General features: G+C 56.5%; 1 protein-coding gene across 2 annotated transcripts in view; it reads left to right on the top strand.

The window, feature by feature from the left end:
• The window catches only part of LOC120391800 (unconventional myosin-Vb-like), a 69,920-nt gene that overhangs the window by 50,219 nt on the left and 2,730 nt on the right, over positions 1-16,971 (top strand). The window contains exons 26-35 of one of the 2 annotated variants that reach the window (XM_039515908.1): positions 37-153; positions 1,219-1,473; positions 1,593-1,708; positions 2,313-2,499; positions 2,728-2,821; positions 11,088-11,237; positions 12,310-12,461; positions 13,983-14,072; positions 15,511-15,661; positions 16,364-16,634. In XM_039515908.1, coding sequence (XP_039371842.1) covers positions 37-153; positions 1,219-1,473; positions 1,593-1,708; positions 2,313-2,499; positions 2,728-2,821; positions 11,088-11,237; positions 12,310-12,461; positions 13,983-14,072; positions 15,511-15,661; positions 16,364-16,634 — 1,583 coding nt within the window. The remainder of the gene's footprint in view (positions 1-36; positions 154-1,218; positions 1,474-1,592; positions 1,709-2,312; positions 2,500-2,727; positions 2,822-11,087; positions 11,238-12,309; positions 12,462-13,982; positions 14,073-15,510; positions 15,662-16,363; positions 16,635-16,971) is intronic. The other variant, XM_039515909.1, reaches the window with a different exon arrangement.

The following is a 16,971-nucleotide window of genomic DNA, read 5'->3' on the forward strand; positions in this document are numbered from 1 at the left end:
TATAACGCACCCTTGTACCTTTCCTCCCCGCTCCAGCGAACCCCCAGCCTCCAGAGGTCCCCTTCATCTGACAGCATCCTGGACTCCGAATGCAGCTACCCATCGTCTCTGTCGACGGCCCCGTCCCGGGATGATGCCGACCCGCAGAGCGAGGTGAGACACTTTCACATCACCCAGTTGGCTTTGGTGCGTGGCTCTGCTGCCCTGACTGCAGGCGGGAAGCCGAGTGTCTGGGCTCTGGAACAAGCTGTGTTGTGGTTTGCGTTGCCCTGGGCTGGGCACAGGCAGGGGGCGGAGGAAGTCCCCGAGCCAAGCCTGCCCTCCAGCCCTTTGCCCCTCGGCGCTGGCAGCGGCACTGAGCTGCCAGTCCCATTGGCATCCGACTCGGGCCGGGAATCGTAGCAAGGCCCTTCTGACTGGGTGGGCTGCGCTGGTGATCTTGTTGGTTCAGCCCAGTTAGTGCCTGCGAAGACGTGGCCTTTGACTGGCACGTGTCGCACAGGGCTCCGTGCGCTTCCTGTGTCACAAACCTCCCCTCCCGTGTGAGGGCTCAGCTGGGGAAGCTGCCCGAGCTCACAGCTTGGTGTCAGAGCCAGGAGTAAACCCTGGCGTCCCCTCCCCGTGCTGCCTCCCGGCAGCGTTCCTGTGTGCGCGACTGGGCCAACCAGGCCGACCTGTCCTGCCATCCCATGGCTGCCACTGAGGTCAGATGCCAGGGGTGCCCTTTCCCCTCACTCCTGGAGGGAGCGGGGGCGTGGCCTCAACCAGAAGAGGCGGAGCCTTTCAAAATTTTAAAGGCCTTAAATCACCCTGGAGCTACCAGCTGCAGAGGTGGCTAGGGGCTCAGGGGTGAATTAAAGGGCCTGGGGCTCCAGCCGCCGCAGAGCTCCGGCAGCCGGGCTCGGGTGGGGTTTTAAAGGGCCCGGGGCTCTCCGCAGCGGGAGCCCTGGGCCCTTTAAATCACCGCCGCGGAAGCCGGTCCAGTCCGACACGGCATACTGACTCTTGCCGGTACACTGTACCGTACCGTCCCGTCCCGGCTTACTTTCACCTCTGGTGGGTTGGGGCGTTCATGGGGAGTTAGTGCAGAGCTTGGCATCAGGCACCGCCTGCCCAGTGCAGCCAGGTGGCCCAGTCCGAGTGGGGCTCGGTGTCCAGCGTCCGACACACCAGGGATGGTGCTTGAATGCATCTCCTGGCCTCCTTCTCCACCCACAGTCCCCATCTCAGTCCCTGGACCATGAGAGGGGCCGCTGGAGGCAGAGACACGAGTGGAGGAGGCTCAGATCCGACAGCCCTTCCTCCTCGCTGAACGGCGCCGATGGGCAGGACCCCTATGAGAAGGCTTATCTCCTCCTCCTGGGGCAGCTCAACGTGGTCACGGAGGACCTGGCCAGGACCCGCGAGGAGCTGCGCAGGGCCAGGGCCCAGCTGGCTCACGAGAGGAAGCCCTTTGAGATCTTCAAGCGCAGGGTGAGAGTCTCACCCATCATGTCCCTCGCTGCCGGTGGGGGTGGGGAGGGGCCGGCTGCCGGTGGGGGTGGGGAGGGGCCGGCTGCCTGAATGGCCCAGTTCAGTCTCCTCCTCCCCAGCAGAACCTTGCGGAGATCCTGGGGTTGAACAGGAGCCCGGAGAAGATGGTGGAGGAAGACTCCATGATGGAGGAAGATTTGAAATATGCGTATGATGCTGTCCGGGTCTCCAATAAGTGAGTCTGTTTACTCGGTGTCTCAGCCATGTCTGGGTTTCCCATAATGCTGCTGTGGCTGCTTTAAACCCCCCCCCCCCGGGGGCCTGGCCTCCAGCGCCGCCCAGAGGATTCGGGGGGCCTGGGGCAAAGCTATTTCAGGGCCCCTTCCATGGAACAAGTTGCAATACTATGGAATGCTCTGTCCTCGTGGGGGGCCCTGCGGGGCCCGGGGAAAACTGTCTCTCCCCCCTCGGGTGGCCCTGCCACCCTCCAGCGGCACTGGCCCTGGGGGGGGCAGCAGGCTGTCTGAGGTTGCAGGGATGCATTTGTGGTGGAGAGGCGAGATGGGGTTTGGGTGGCAAGAGCCAGGTCAGAGCCCTGACAATGGGAAGTGCGTGATTCAGCGTGTGGAGACTTCAAAAAATTCCAGCGTCAAGTCTTCTGGGTTCTGTTCCAATCTCGGCCTTGGACTTAAGCAACCCCTGCCTCAGTTTCCCTAGCTGTAAAATGGGGGAAGCTTGCCTGTCTCACCCACGGAGGGGCATAGAGTTGTGAGGCCTTGCCAGCCTCCTGCCTGGTGAGCCAATCGCTCGCACCTCTGAGTTATTGCCCTTCCTTGCAGGCTACTCGAGAGCCAGCTGCAGGAGCAGCAGCAGCAGCACGAGCAGGAGCTGGAAGGTCTCCGCCTGGACGTCTGCTCCCTGAAGCAGCTGAGCAAGCAGCAGCAGAGCCTGATCCAGGACCTGCAACGGCAGCAGGAGGAAGGCGGGCTCCAGCACCAGATCGTCCAGCTGAAGAGAGAGAACCTGGTAAAGCGGGAGTGAGCCTGTTGGGATGGCGGGAGGGGGGTTGGTGGGAGCATTGCATGGCTGAGCTTGCAGTTCAAGACTTGCTACGTGGCCAGGCTGGGGCTGGTGCTGTGAGAAGGCTGATCGCTGCTCAGCATGCTGGGTAAACGCCCTGGTGCAGCGCCCCCCCCGCCTCCCCATGCTGGCTCTTCAAGGGCGCATTGCATCCTTTCCCCGTGTGCTCCCCAGGATCTGGAGGGGCAGCTGGAGAGGCAGGAGAAGAACATGCTCAAGCTTCAGAAGCAGCTGAAAACCTCCATGAAGCAAATCCAGGATCTCACAGGCAGGTGCCTCCTGTGACTGGTCCGGCTGGGGGGCGAATGTCCTTTGTGGCCGGCCTAAAGCGGGGTTCTGCTCCCGACCGCATCCCCCAGCCTGGACGCAGCAGCTTCAAGCAGAAACACGGCTCTGCCTCCTCACTGCAGGAGCAGTGGGGGCTGGTGGGATGGGCCTGAGCGCTAGCTCAGAGGACGAGGGGTCCTGGGCCTGGGGATGGCACTGCCGAGGCCTGAGCTAGAGGGGATGGGCCCCTGCTCCCCCAGCTGCCCAGTGAGACCCGCTAGGCAGCAGGGCAGAGGCGACCATGTGTGCACCATGAGCTCTGTTAATGCCAGTGTTTCTGCTTTTCCTTCAACGCCCCCCTTACCTGCCACGGGGCATCGCTACCCGTCTGCACGAGAGCTGCTTTGCAGCCGGGAAGCAGAAATGAGCCTCTCGCTGACAGATGACCAATCAAAGTGGCTTTTCTTAACCGCTGTTCTGGGCTCGTGTCATAGGTCTCTCCCCCACTTGGAGCTGTTCGGTTCCAAAATGGGGACCTGCATGGACTCCTCTAAACTAGAATTCTAGTTTAGATCTGGTAAAAGCTGCCACCACCCAATAATGTACGTGTATTGGGACACAATCCTTCCTCAAAATCCTTGGGGATCCCAAGAGCCCCAAATCCATGGAGTTCTTACACCTAGGAGAAGTAAACCATTCCCCCCCTGCTTCCTCCCCTTTTCCTAGGAGAGATACCGGGATTCAACTACAGAGGGATGCCTCCCTCCTCCCCTTCCCCTGAGAATTCACCCAAGGAAAGATCAACCAAGTCCTAACAGAAAAGATTTATTAAAGAATAAAAAAACCCTATCTCCGTAACCCCAAGATGGAACAATACACAGGGTCTAAATTTATCAATCTTTGGAGAGAATCCCCCCTCCCTTCTTTCTCAGTAAAAGCAATAACAGTAGAGAATTAAAGAAATTCTATAGCAAAACACAGAATTGCAAATACAGAAATAAAAGTATAAGAATACTAGTTCCTTGCTAATACTCACTAGCTTGAATAGAAGAATTTATTGCAGAAACCTGGGAGGACTTGATTAAGATGTCTGGACTCCCTTAACTCCCAAGAGAGACTCGCTAAAAAACAAAGAGCAGAAAAAAAAACTTCCCTCCACAGGGATTTGAAAATATCTTGTCCCTGATTGGTCCTCTGGTCAGGTGTTCACAGGTACTGCTTGTTAACCCTTTACAGGTAGAAAAAAACCTTAACCCTTAACTGTTTATGACACGCCCCCCAAATCGCCAACAATGGGAACCACTGGTGGTGATTTCCTCCTAGAACTGTAAAATAAACAGATTAATAAGTAAAGGCTTAACATGCAGTATTACATATACTACTAAGCATGTAAACATGTCAAGAACACTTTTTAACCACTTGATTCTGGGAAACTTTCACGAGAGAGTGCATCAGCAACTTTGTTGGAAGCTCCTGAAATGTGTTGAATTTCAAAATCAAAGTCTTGGAGAGCTAAACTCCATCGGAGAAGTTTTTTGTTGTTTCCCTTGTTAGTATGAAGCCACTCTAGCGCAGCATGGTCAGTTTGTAGCTGGAACCGCCGTCCCCAAATGTATGGGTGTAGCTTTTCCAGGGCATACACAATGGCGTAACATTCTTTCTCACTGATGGACCAGTGGCTTTCCCTCTCAGACAGTTTCTTGCTGAGAAACACGACAGGATGGAAGTTGTGATCCGGTCCTTCCTGCATTAGAACTGCTCCTACCCCACGTTCAGATGCATCGGTGGTTACTAGGAAGGGTTTGTCAAAGTCCGGGGCCCTTAACACAGGGTCAGACATGAGCGTCGCCTTAAGCTGGGTAAAGGCTTTCTGACACTCCTCAGTCCACTTAACTGCATTTGGCTGTGTTTTCCTGGTCAGATCAGTTAGTGGGGCAGCGATTTGACTGTAGTGTGGTACAAATCGCCTGTAATATCCGGCCAAGCCTAAGAAGGATTGGACCTGTTTCTTTGACCATGGGACAGGCCACTGTTGGATAGCCTCCACCTTGGCCTGTAGGGGGTTTATGGTTCCTCGACCCACCTGGTGCCCTAGGTAAGTCACTCTGTTTTGGCTTATTTGTCACTTTTTGGCCTTAACAGTTAGTCCTGCCTGCCTGATGCTCTCAGAGACCGTTTCCAGATGTTCTAGGTGTTCGGGCCATGAATCAGAAAAAATGGCCACATCGAGGTATGCAACTGCACATTCTCCCAATCCTGCTAGTAGACCATCTACCAGCCTTTGGAAGGTGGCAGGTGCATTCCGCAGTCCGAACGGAAGCACATTAAATTCATACACCCCTGTATGGATGATGAAGGCAGATTTTTCTTTGGCGGGTTCATCTAGTGGTACTTGCCAGTACCCCTTGGTTAAATCTAATGTAGAGATGAATTGGGCATGTCCCAGTTTCTCCAATAGCTTATTGGTGCGTGGCATTGGGTAGTTGTCAGGGCGGGTTACCGCATTAAGCTTTCGGTAGTCCACGCAAAAGCGTATTTCCCCATCTGGTTTGGGAACTAGAACCACTGGAGATGCCCATGCACTGGTAGAGGGGCGGATGATACCCATCTCCAGCATGTTTTCAATCTCCCGTTTAATAGCAACTTTGGGCATGAGGTGACACCCGGTAGGGTTGGGTTCTAATCGGGTGAGCATTACCTGTGTCAATGGTGTGGTATGTTTGCTCAGTCCGTCCTGGGTTGGCTAAGAACAAAGGGCCGAAGTGAGTGCACAGCTCCTTGATTTGTTGCCGCTGTAGACATTCTAGGTTTGTGGAGAGGGTCATCTCTTCCACACCGCCATTTCTTTTTCCTTCGTAGTAGACACCTTCAGGCCACTCAGCGTCATCTCCTCTCTGGGCTGTAAACTGATAGACCTGTAATTCTCTGGGGTAAAAGGGCTTTAGAGAGTTAACATGGTACACTTTAGGCTTTAGAGAGGAATTAGGAAATGCTATGAAGTAGTTAACAGCTCCCAGGCGCTCCTGGACCATGAATGGTCCTTCCCAGGACGCTTCCATCTTATGGGCCTGTTGCGCCTTCAAGACCATGACCTGGTCTCCTACCTTGAAGGAACGCTCTCTGGTATGTCTATCATACCAGACCTTTTGCTCCGCTTGAGCATCCTTTAGGTTCTCTTTAGCGAGGGCCCAAGAGTGTCGGAGGGTGTTTTGTAGGTTGCTTACAAAGTCCAGAATGTTAGTTCCTGGAGAAGGCGTAAACCCCTCCCATTGTTGCTTTACCAACTGTAATGGCCCCTTAACCTCATGGCCATACACAAGCTCGAATGGTGAGAATCCTAAACTGGGATGTGGTACAGCCCTGTAGGCAAACAGCAACTGCTGCAACACTAGATCCCAATTATTGGAGTGTTCATTCACGAATTTACGGATCATGGCTCCCAAAGTTCCATTAAACCTCTCCACCAGGCCATTAGTTTGGTGGTGATACGGGGTGGCAACCAAGTGATGCACCCCGTGAGCTTCCCACAGGTCTTTCATGGTCCCTGACAGGAAATTTGTTCCCGAATCTGTAAGAATGTCGGAGGGCCAACCTACCCTGGTAAAAATGTCAGTTAAGGCCTGGCACACAGTTTTAGCTCTGGTGTTGCCTAGAGCTACTGCTTCCGGACATCTGGTAGCAAAGTCCACAAAAGTCAGTATGTACTGCTTTCCTCTGGGGGTCTTCTTTGGGAAAGGACCCATAATATCCACAGCTACTCACTCACTGAAATGGGACCTCAATTATGGGAAGTGGTTGGAGAGGGGCCTTGACCTGGTCTTGGGGTTTTCCTACCTTTTGGCATACCTCACAAGACCAGACATAATTGGCAACCACCTTGCCCATCCCCTCCCAGTCGAGGGACTTTCCCAACCTGTCTTTGCTTCTGTTTACCCCAGAATGGCCACTGGGATGATCATGGGCTAAGCTTAAGAGCTTTTCCCGGTACTTAGTTGGAACTACCAACCGTTTTTGAGGATGCCAGCCTTCCTGGTGTCCACCAGAAAGAAGCTCCTTATATAAAAGTCCTTGTTCTACAACAAACCGGGATCGGTTAGAAGAGCTGAGAGGCGGTGGGTTGCTCCATGCTGCCGCCCAAGCTTTTTTAAGGCTGTCATCTGCTTCCTGCTCAGTCTGGAACTGTTCCTTTGAGGCTGGAGACACCAGTTCCTCCGTAGACTGTGGACTTGGGCTGGGTCCCTCTGGAAGCGATGTAGGTGATGAGGATGTTTCCGTTGACTGTGAACCGCTCTCCGCTGGTGCACTAGGTGATATTTCAGGCTCTGGCTGAGCCTCTTGGGTAGAGTTGTCTGCTGCTTCTGCCAGTTCAGGCCTGCTGGCGCCCTGTGGCGCTGGCGTCAGTGCTGGCGCTGGTTCTGCCGCTGGTTGCTCTTCCAGTTCCGGTCCTGGGACTGGATGTACTATTGCCGCTGTAGTTGTTGGCATGGGATCCGGTTCCACCACTTCTGTCTGGGTCTCTGGTAACACAGACGGGGTCCTGGTGGATGGCTCTGGAACAGGGATGGGAGTGGAAGCTTGTTTGGCCTGGCTGCGGGTGACCACTCCCCGCCTCTTGGCCAGCTGCACATGGTTGGCCAAGTCTTCCCCCAGTAGCATGGGGATGGAATAATTGTCATAGACAGCAAAAGTCCACTGTCCTGACCAGCCCTTGTACTGGACAGGCAATTCAGCTGTAGGTAAGGTTACAGATTTTGACATGAATGGAGAAATTGTGATTTTGACCTCTGGGTTGATGAATTTCGGGTCCACTAAGGACTGGTGGATAACTGACACGCTCGCTGCGGTCTCTCCACGCAGTAATCTTCTTCCCGCCCACTCTCAAGGTTTCCCTGCGGTTCGGGGGTATTTGAGAGAGATCTGGGCCTAGGGATCCTTGGTGGGATGCTGGGGTAATGGACTGTACTCGATTTGGGTTCTTGGGGCATTTGGCCTTTATGTCCCAGTTCATTACATTTAAAACATCGCCCAGCTGACGGGTCACTGGTCCGAGGTGGATTACTGGAGACTGGTGAGGTAGAAGAATAGGTAGTTTGCGGTTGTCCTTGGGTTGTGGGTGTGGGCTTGATTGGCCCTCGATGGTAGGGTTTAGTGTCGGTGTGTACCCTGTGGGATTCGCTCCCCTTGACAGTAGCTGTCGTGGTTTCTGCCACTGCCATCCATTTGGGTCCAATCTCCCCTGCCTCAGTGAGTTTTTGGTTTTCCATCTTGTATGTAGCGTCTAATGTTCTCAGGAACACCATCCAGGAATTGCTCCATCAGTATCAGGAGGTTTAGTTCGTCCATGGTGTTAACATTGGCTCCTGACAACCAGGAAAAATACTGCTTTTCAAGATAGTAGGCGTGTTTTGGAAATGACACCTCTGGTTTCCATTTTTGGGCTCTGAAACGCTGACGGGCGTGATCAGGGGTTATGCCCATTCTGTATCTAGCCTTGGTTAGGAACAGGTTATAGTCGTTCATTTTGTCCTTAGGCATTTCAGCTGCCACCTCTGACAAGTCTCCGCAGAGCTGTGACCTCAGCTCTACCATGTACTGGTTTTCAGGGATGCTGTACCCAATGCAGGCCCTTTCAAAGTTTTCCAAGAAGGCCTCAACGTCATCACCTGTCCTGTAGGTGGGAAATTTCTTGGGATGGGGAACAGTGGCTGGAGGAGGGTTGTTGGGTTGGGCTGGAACAGGTGGAGTAGCCCTTGCTATTTCCAGGTCTTTGTCTAACTCCATTTGTCTCCTGTGCTCAGCCTCTTTGGCTAGTTGGTCCGCCTCTTTGGCTTCCATCTGTCTCTTGTGGGTAGCTTCCTCTCTCTCCTTTTCTGCCTTAACTAGGTCTATTTGCAACCTAGCCAGTTCCAGTTTGTCAACTGTATCATTGCCACTCATGTTTGTGCCTTCTGGTGCTGGCCACACCCCTCTGCAGTCAGGGAATTTTCTGTGTGGCTTGTTTCCGTTCCTAACCCTGTCTATCATCGACTAAACAAAGAGAAATCAAATGTATTGTTTTGCAAATTGTTCTGCGGGAGTGACTGTTCACAGCCACTGACTGTGCTTTTGACCGAGAAAGAAAAAGAAAATTTTTTTTCCCCCTCCACCCAAGAGCAAGACAAACTGGTTTAACCAGTGTCTCTCGCCCTTGCTAAGTAGCTCTCAGTATGGGGTCTCCTGTAACAAAGCCTTGCCAGAAAACCCTCATTCCCTCCAGCCAACGTAGCTGAAAATTCCTTCTAACCCTGAAAAACTGCTTTAAACCCCCTTTGGTAGAAAAGCCTGGCCTCTGTATGGCTCTCAGGTTCGTCACCGCTGCCAACCATGTCATAGGTCTCACCCCCACTTGAAGCTGTTGGGTTCCAAAATGGGGACCTGCATGGACTCCCCTAAACTAAAATCCTAGTTTAGATCTGGTAAAAGCTGCCACCACCCAATAATGTACGTGTATTGGGACACAGTCCTTCCCCAAAATCCTTGGGGATCCCAAGAGCCCCAAATCCATGGAGTTCTTACACCTAGGAGAAGTAAACCATTTCCCCCCTGCTTCCTCCCCCCTCCCTTTTCCTAGGAGAGATACCGGGATCCAACTACAGAGGGATGCCGTCCTCCTCCCCTTTCCCTGAGAATTTACCCAAGGAAAGATCAACCAAGTCCTAACAGAAAAGATTTATTAAAGAATAAAAAAATAACCGATCTCCGTAACCCCAGGATGGAACAATACACAGGGTCTAAATTTATCAATCTTTGGAGCGAATTCCCCCTCTCTTCTTTCTCAGTAAAAGCAATAACAGTAGAGAATTAAAGAAATTCTATAGCAAAACACAGAATTGCAAATACAGAAATAAAAGTATAAGAATATTAGTTCCTTGCTAATACTCACTAGCTTGAACAGAAGAATTTATTGCAGAAACCTGGGAGGACTTGATTAAGATGTCTGGACTCCCTTAACTCCCAAGAGAGACTCACTAAAAAACAAAGAGCAGAAAAAAAACTTCCCTCCACAGGGATTTGAAAATCTCTTGTCCCTGATTGGTCCTCTGGTCAGGTGTTCACAGGTACTGCTTGTTAACCCTTTACAGGTAGAAAAAAACCTTAACCCTTAACTAACTGTTTATGACAGCTCGCCTTGTGTCTCGTGTTGTCTGCTAATAGCAAAGCTCCCACACGGCCCTTCTGTAAACCTCCATGTTTTGGGATGTGCTCCCCGAAAGCCCCACACTGAGCGCACAGGACCCCCCATCACAGCTGCCAACCCCAGAGCAGTGCTAGCAATGCCTGGTGAATGGCAGAGTCAGACTGCTCTGATTCAGTGTCCCCTTCGCTCTTGTGGGGTACAGAGCAGCAAGGGTACCCTACTAGGGTACTGGCCAAGCAGGGAGCTTTGCAGAAGTGGGGATGCTCTTGGCAGCAGTTTGATGGAAGGGAGATGCTGGCTGGGTTTGTAGGCAGCTGATTAAAACTGGTGGGTGGAGAGTGACCAGACAGCAAACATGAAAAGTCAGGACGAGGTTGGGGGGTAATAGGAGCCTATGTAAGAAAGACCCCAAAATCAGAACTGTCCCTGTAATATTGGGACATCGGGTCACTCTAGGTGGGTGCCATGGGGTACTGGACATTCACAGATTAAGAGGCGAGCAAGTGAAGGGTTATTTGCCAACAGCAGCTTACAAGGCTGCCTGGCAGCACCATCCGGTTCGCTCTCAGCCCAAGCAACCTCTAGCTCTGAATATCCCTCTGCCTGGGGCCCAGCTCTCCTGGCAGGAGTTCCCCGGGCAGAGGTGGGACCCCCAGTCCCTGCCCCACTCAGGAGTCAGGTTACATGGCCCCGGATCCAAGCGGATGCTCTGACTCTAATGACAGGTTTCAGAGTAGCAGCTGTGTTAGTCTGTATCTGCAAAAAGAACAGGAGAACTTGTGGCACCTTAAAGGCTACCAAATTTATTGTAGCATGAGCTTTCGTGAGCTGCAGCTCACTTCTTCGGATGCGTAGAATGGAACACAGACAGGGGATATTTATACATACAGAGAACATGAAAAGGTGGAAGTACGCATACCAACAGGAAGAGTCTAATCAATTGAGATGAGCTATCATCAGCAGGAGGAAAAAAAACTTTTTGAAGTGATAATTAAGATGGCCCATAGAAGGTGTGAGGAGAACTTAACATAGGGAAATAGATTCAATTTCTCTAATAGACTCTAATGTTCTTGCTCCTTCCCCTGCGCAGCAAGCGGAGAGGCCCGGTTGCTGGAGCAGAAGGTGAAGGTGGAAGAGATGGAAAGGCCCCTCGATGTCCCATGCCCAGCTGGGGCATTCGGGGGCATGCTGGGGTGCAAAGCAGAGGATGAAGGGCGCCTCATCAGGACCATCATCACAGGTGGGGGGCTGGAGCCCCACGGGGAGTTGGGGCTGAGGGTCTGTCTACGCAGCAGTGTAAGTCCTGGCTCGAGCCAGACCCCCCTGTGTCCGCACAGATTGCGTTCACCATGGGCTCGAAGCTCAGGGCCCAGGACCCTGCAGAGCTGGAGGGGCCGGGACTCTCCTATCCCTAGTGGCGAATGGACAGCTGACTTTGAAAGGGGATGGGGGTGTTTCTACCTGCTAATTCGGGTTCTGTTTATCTGGGGTGGATGGGAAGTCTCCAGCCCCACCCCCGGTTAGCGCTGGGCCAGGCCAGCAGTGGTTCTGTGCTTATGAGCAATGACTGAACTCTTGTGAGTGGGCGAAGGGATTAAATCAAATGTGCACGTGCCCACACGGGAGAGCCCAGGAATGCAGCCGTGGGGCAGGGGTGTGTGTATGTTAATTTCCATGAGATCGGAGGGCGACTGTCAGCAGCCGGAGGCCTCCTCCCCAAACACTTCAGCAGACCTGCAGGACAGGGGCAGGAGCCTGCTAGGGGTGACCCCAAGCTGGCGAGGAGGGGAAGGAGGAGGACAGCACCTGGCTGGGCCAGATGTCGGCTCTGTCAATGGGGGCGGGTAGAGTGGCTGTGCTGAAGGCTGGGGGGCAGAGGAATTGGGCAGGGTGGGGGCAGAGATGAAGCCCCAGCATGGGGAGGGAAGAGCAGAGGGGGCTGTGCCTGGAGAGGTGCTAACGGCAGGGACGGCTGATGCCCCTCTGGGGGCTGGCCTGAGCTCAAGCTGCTTGGCTGTAATGAAAGGGGCGACGGGGCCTTGGGATCCGGGCTCTGACCAGAAGGTGATGGGCCCAGGTCGGGGTCAGAGGGCGTATTGCTGAAGTTAGCAGGAGCCTGGCTCCTTCAGGGGAGGGGAGGGGTTTGAAATTGGGGCCCTGAATGCAGGGCCTGTCTCGTCCCACCTGTCGCTTGCTACGACCCCTCTGCCCTGTAGGCAGCTCCCGTGGGGCGGGGCAGGCCTCAGCCTGTGACTTGTGGCTCGGACCTCAGACTCCATCCCGGACTCACTCGGCCCCTTCTCGCCCTGCAGATTTCAAACCGCAGCAGAGCCCCGGCGCCCTCCCCGCGCTGCCAGCCTACGTCCTGTTCATGTGCTTCCGGCACGCGGACTCCGGCCACGACGAGCACCGGATCCGCTCGCTCTTCGCCGCCGCGGTCAGCGGCATCAAGCGGGTGGTGAAGGTACCGTGGTGGGGGGCTGGCTGGGGGAGGGGGTAGGGGGATCGTGGCCCCTCTGGTCAATTGCTGAGGGGCTGCCCTCAGGCACTGGCTCCCTACCGCTGGCGTGTGCCCCCCACCCAATTGTTCCCTCTCGTGCCCAAGCTGCCCAGAAATGCCTCCTGCAGCCCCCAGGCATGTCCTTGTGTGACCTGGGGCAGGGGCCAGGGCGTTACTAGGGATCTGTGATGCCACCCTCAGGAGTGTGCCCGTCAAGGAGGGCTTGGGGCCCTGGGGCTGAGGTTAGAGGCCGGCTCAGCATGGCTGCTCTGGGCCCCTGCCTGGCTTGGAGGGGCAGGAGGCCTCGTCCTGCAGTAGCCGTGCTGCTTACGCGCATGGGGTGGATTGGGGTTTTTGTCTGGGTGGGGATCTGGGAGGCGCAGGCGGGCGCCACGATGGGGAGGCGCAGGCGAGCAGGTCGGCTCCCTGGGGTCAGCCAGCAGGAGCCAGAGGTGGCCTGTCAGTGAGGGTGTCCCACTGCTCCGCTCCACTCCCTGGGCGGGGGCTTGGGGCTGCCAGCAGGGAGGGCTGGGCTGCTGCTTCCCCCTTCTGCCCCCCCCCCATGCAGAGGGAGAGGCCGGGGTGTCTGGGGGCAGTGGTTGGGGGAGGTGTTGCTGCCCCAGCAGGGCATGTGGGGGAAGAGACCCCTCGGTCCCGGTGAGAGCCCTGCCGAGGAGTGTCCAGCCCCAGTGGCTGGGAAGAGGAGCGGAGGCTGCTCTCGCTGCAGTGTCGGTCCCCTGTGAGCCGCCCGGGCCTGGGCGGAGAAGGGAGCAAACGCTGATACTGATGTGATATTAATCCTCATGTCTCAGGGGCTCCTCTGCAGGCTGGCAGCCCCCCAGCCTGGAGCACTGGGCCCTGCAGAAAGCAGAAGCTCTCGCTGGCCAGGCCATGCCTGGCGCCGCTTCTGCCTGCAGCTGCGTTTGTCTCTGGCAGTGACTTTGGAGCCAGCCTGGGGCAGTGACTGCTCCTCCCTAGCACTGGCTGCATCAGGGCTCTTACTGCCTCTCAGCAGACGCTGCTCCCTGATGGGCAGTGGCCTGCAGGGTCCATCCCGACTCCCCTGATCACTGGGGCCCCACAGTGCCGTGAGATGGAGATTGCTGGTGCTCGCCCATGGCTGCCGGCTGTGATCAATGGATCAGGGTGTCTCTGGAGCAGGCCCAGTGGTGACTGGGGACCCTGGACGCTGGTTGGGCTGTCGGGGAGCAACTGTAAAATCCAGGCCTCCCGAGGCAGCCGGGCACAAAAGACGGGGCTCGGCTGGGCTGAATGCAGCCACTTGTGTCTGCTGAGTGGCCTCCTGTTCTGGCCCTCGCACTGATTTTTGGGGGGGGTGGATGCAGACCCCCAAGCAGCGGCTGGCTTTGCTGGTGTGCCCACGCCCTCTAGCGCGGCTGCCTGGCACAGTCTCCTCGTGCGAGTCTCCAACGCCTGGGCCCCCCACCCCACCCTGATGCGTCGCTTTGTGTCTCCCGCTCGCAGAAGCACAGCGAGGACTTCGGCGTGGTGGCGCTCTGGCTCGCCAACACCTGCTGCCTCATCAACTGCCTGAGACAGTACGGCGGGGACCAGGTGAGGGCACGGGGCCTGCTCCAGCACGGCACCTCCAGGCTGGCCTGGCCTGGCCTCCCCCGGCTGGGAGCTGCAGAACAGATCCCAGCCAGGAAGCAGCAGGCATGGGGGGGCTGTTTGCCTTTAGTAGGCTCCCCCTAGTTTCTTCTGAGACCAAGATGACGCTGAGTCAGTCCCAAGGCCTGTCTTGGCCCACTGCTCCGTGGCTGTTTACTTCAGCTTCTCTCCCTTGGGGTCAGTGGCTCCTGCCCTCGGCCTCAGGCCGGATCTGGCCGGGCCACGGCCTCGCCGCTCCGAGGGGAAGCCTCTGGCTTACGCCGCCCTGCGTGTACTGGCTCTTTGCCTGCCATGCTGTGCAGCAAATTGCACTTGCACTTACTGAATTTCATCTGGCTGATTTCACACCAGCTCTCCAAAGAGCTGCCTGTAGGCAGAGCCAGCCAAAGGGGGGATAACCGGTGAGGCAGAGGCACCTGAGACTGGTTCTGGGGGCCGCGCGTCAGGGAAGATGTGGATAAATTAGTCCAGAGGCGAGCGACGAGAATGAGAACAGGCTTCCACAGCCTGACCGTGGAGAGAAGCTGAAAACTGGGCATGTTTAGTCTTGAGAAGCCGAGCTTGGGGGATGGGAACCTGATGATCAGCCTTCAAATGCATTAAGGGCCATTACAAAGACAGTGATCAATTCGCCATGTCCTGCCTTCAGAGGACAAGGAGTGATGGGCTTAATCTGCAGCAAGGGAGATCTAGGTTAGATATTAGGAAAATCTTTCAAACACTCAGGGTAGTGACGCTCTGGAGGGAGGCGGTGGGATCCCTGTCCCTGCAGGTTTTTTAACAAGCTGGACGAACACTTGTCAGCGATGGCCTAGGTTTGGTCCTGCCCCAGTGTGAGGGGCTGGAGTCTGACCTCTTGAGGTCCCCTCTAGTCCGACAAGCCTACGGGTCTATGGTGAACCACAGCCCAGACCCTCTGGCTTCAAACTGGGCAGTAGCTGCTGGCCTGGGGAGGGGTCTCTTCCTACCAGCAAACCATCTACCCCCAAAGGGCTGAGAAGAACCCAGCCAGATCCCCTCCGTGGAAGCCCCTGAGACCAGCATCCTCAGGGGATGTTCTGAGCACCAGAATAGGATGCCTGGGTGACCTGTACCGTGGGGATACTGGCTGCTGCTGGGTTCTTTACTCCGCCTGCCTCGGGGAGGGGGGGCAGGGGAGCTTATGGCAGTGGGAACAGAGTTGATCTTCAGTCACTGACCTGTGTCAGGTGCGCTGAGACCCCTGGGTGGGAATGTGACGGACTCTGGAGGGGAGACGTGTGCAGTGGATGCTGGGGTGGGTCCCTGCATGGCTACCCCACAGCTCTCCAGAGCCCAGGGCGTGGCTCTGCCGGGCTCCAGCACCTCTCGGTCCACGAGCCCGGCCATTTGCTGTCCGCAGAGCTACCGGCTGGCCAACACCCCCAAGCAGAACCAGCACTGCTTGAGAAACTTCGACCTGGCCAGCCACTGCCAGAGCCTGGGTGACCTGGCCATCCAGATATACCAGCAGCTGATCCGTGTGGCACAGAAGAAACTGAAGCCCATGATTGGTAGGTACCGGCTGGGCCTCCCGGGAGCGCTCTAGGGATGGGAGCGAGCTTGGTGAGATGAGCTGCACTCAAGGGGTGAGGGCAGCAGAGAGCTGGCGTCACGCTCGGTGCTCTAGGCGGGGATGCCATGGCTAGGCCTGGCATAAAGGGGTCATGGTGGGCTGGGCAGACCTGGCATCTCAAGAGCAAGTGGCCGCCCCGTCCCCCTCAGTACAGCCTCAGAGGGACCCTGTTACCTGCCCAGTGACCCTCTGGGATTGAGGGTGGCTGGGGCACTGACCTGCCACTTACCCCTCTGTGGGGGGAGTGAGGAGATTAATGGCATGAGCTGGACAGGGCAGTGGGGGGGGGGCGGGAAGGTCCCTGCTCTGCCGCCTGGCTGAGCGACTGCCCCCTGGGAGCGTGGCACTCGGGGCTAGTCTGGGTCTGCTCTGAATGGCAGCGAGCGGCAGGTAACTCACCAGATGGCAGGAGCCGGTCTGGAGGTGCAGCCTCTCAAACGCAGCGCCTGGGCTGCGGGGTCCCGGGGCATGCACCGGGTGCTGCCCAGAGATCAGTGCCCAGGACGTACCCAGCCCCCTGGGCGCCGAGAGCAGAGCCAGCCGCAGAGACGGGGCCCTTTGCTCCCTGAGGGAAGGGCCCTGGGATTTCAGCGCCCGCTGGCCAGGCTGAGCTCAGCCTCCCTCCCCTCTGCCCTGCCAGTCGCCGCCATGCTGGAGAGCGAGACCATCCAGGGCTTGTCGTCGGCCAGGCCCCCCGGTTACCGCAAGCAGCCAGCGGCTCCCGCCTACACGCTGGACTCGCTCCTCCAGCAGCTCAGCTCCTTCCACGAGGCGCTGGGGAGGCACCAGCTGGAGCCCGTGGTCGTGGGCCAGACCTTCCGGCAGCTCCTCTTCACCGTCAGCGGCGTGGCCCTCAACTACCTGCTCCTGAGGAGGGACGCCTGTTCCTGGAGCCAGGGCGTCCAGCTCAGGTCAGTCCGTCCCCTCCCGCCTCCCGCGGGGCTCGGGTGCTGCTCCCCCGTCAGGCTGGGCCTGGAGCCTCCTGGACTCTCCATCCAGGCTACAGCTGCTGTCGGGGGTTTTGTACCTCCTAAGCTGGGCTTGGCCTGCATGGCCCAGGCCCATCCTCCAGAGCACGGGACTGGGTGCTGGACCCTCCTGGGCTCTGGCTGACTTTCAAGCGCTGGGTTTTCCATGGGCGTAGGGCTAATCCCACCTGGCCAGGGGGTGTGCAGCAAGGGAGCGTCTGTAGAGGGGGAGGAAAAGCTAGAAGTGCCAGGTTCCTATGGTGCTATCAGGCCTAGCTAC

The sequence above is a fragment of the Mauremys reevesii genome, linkage group 26 (assembly GCF_016161935.1).
Source record: "Mauremys reevesii isolate NIE-2019 linkage group 26, ASM1616193v1, whole genome shotgun sequence".
In the NCBI taxonomy this organism is placed as follows: domain Eukaryota; kingdom Metazoa; phylum Chordata; order Testudines; family Geoemydidae; genus Mauremys; species Mauremys reevesii.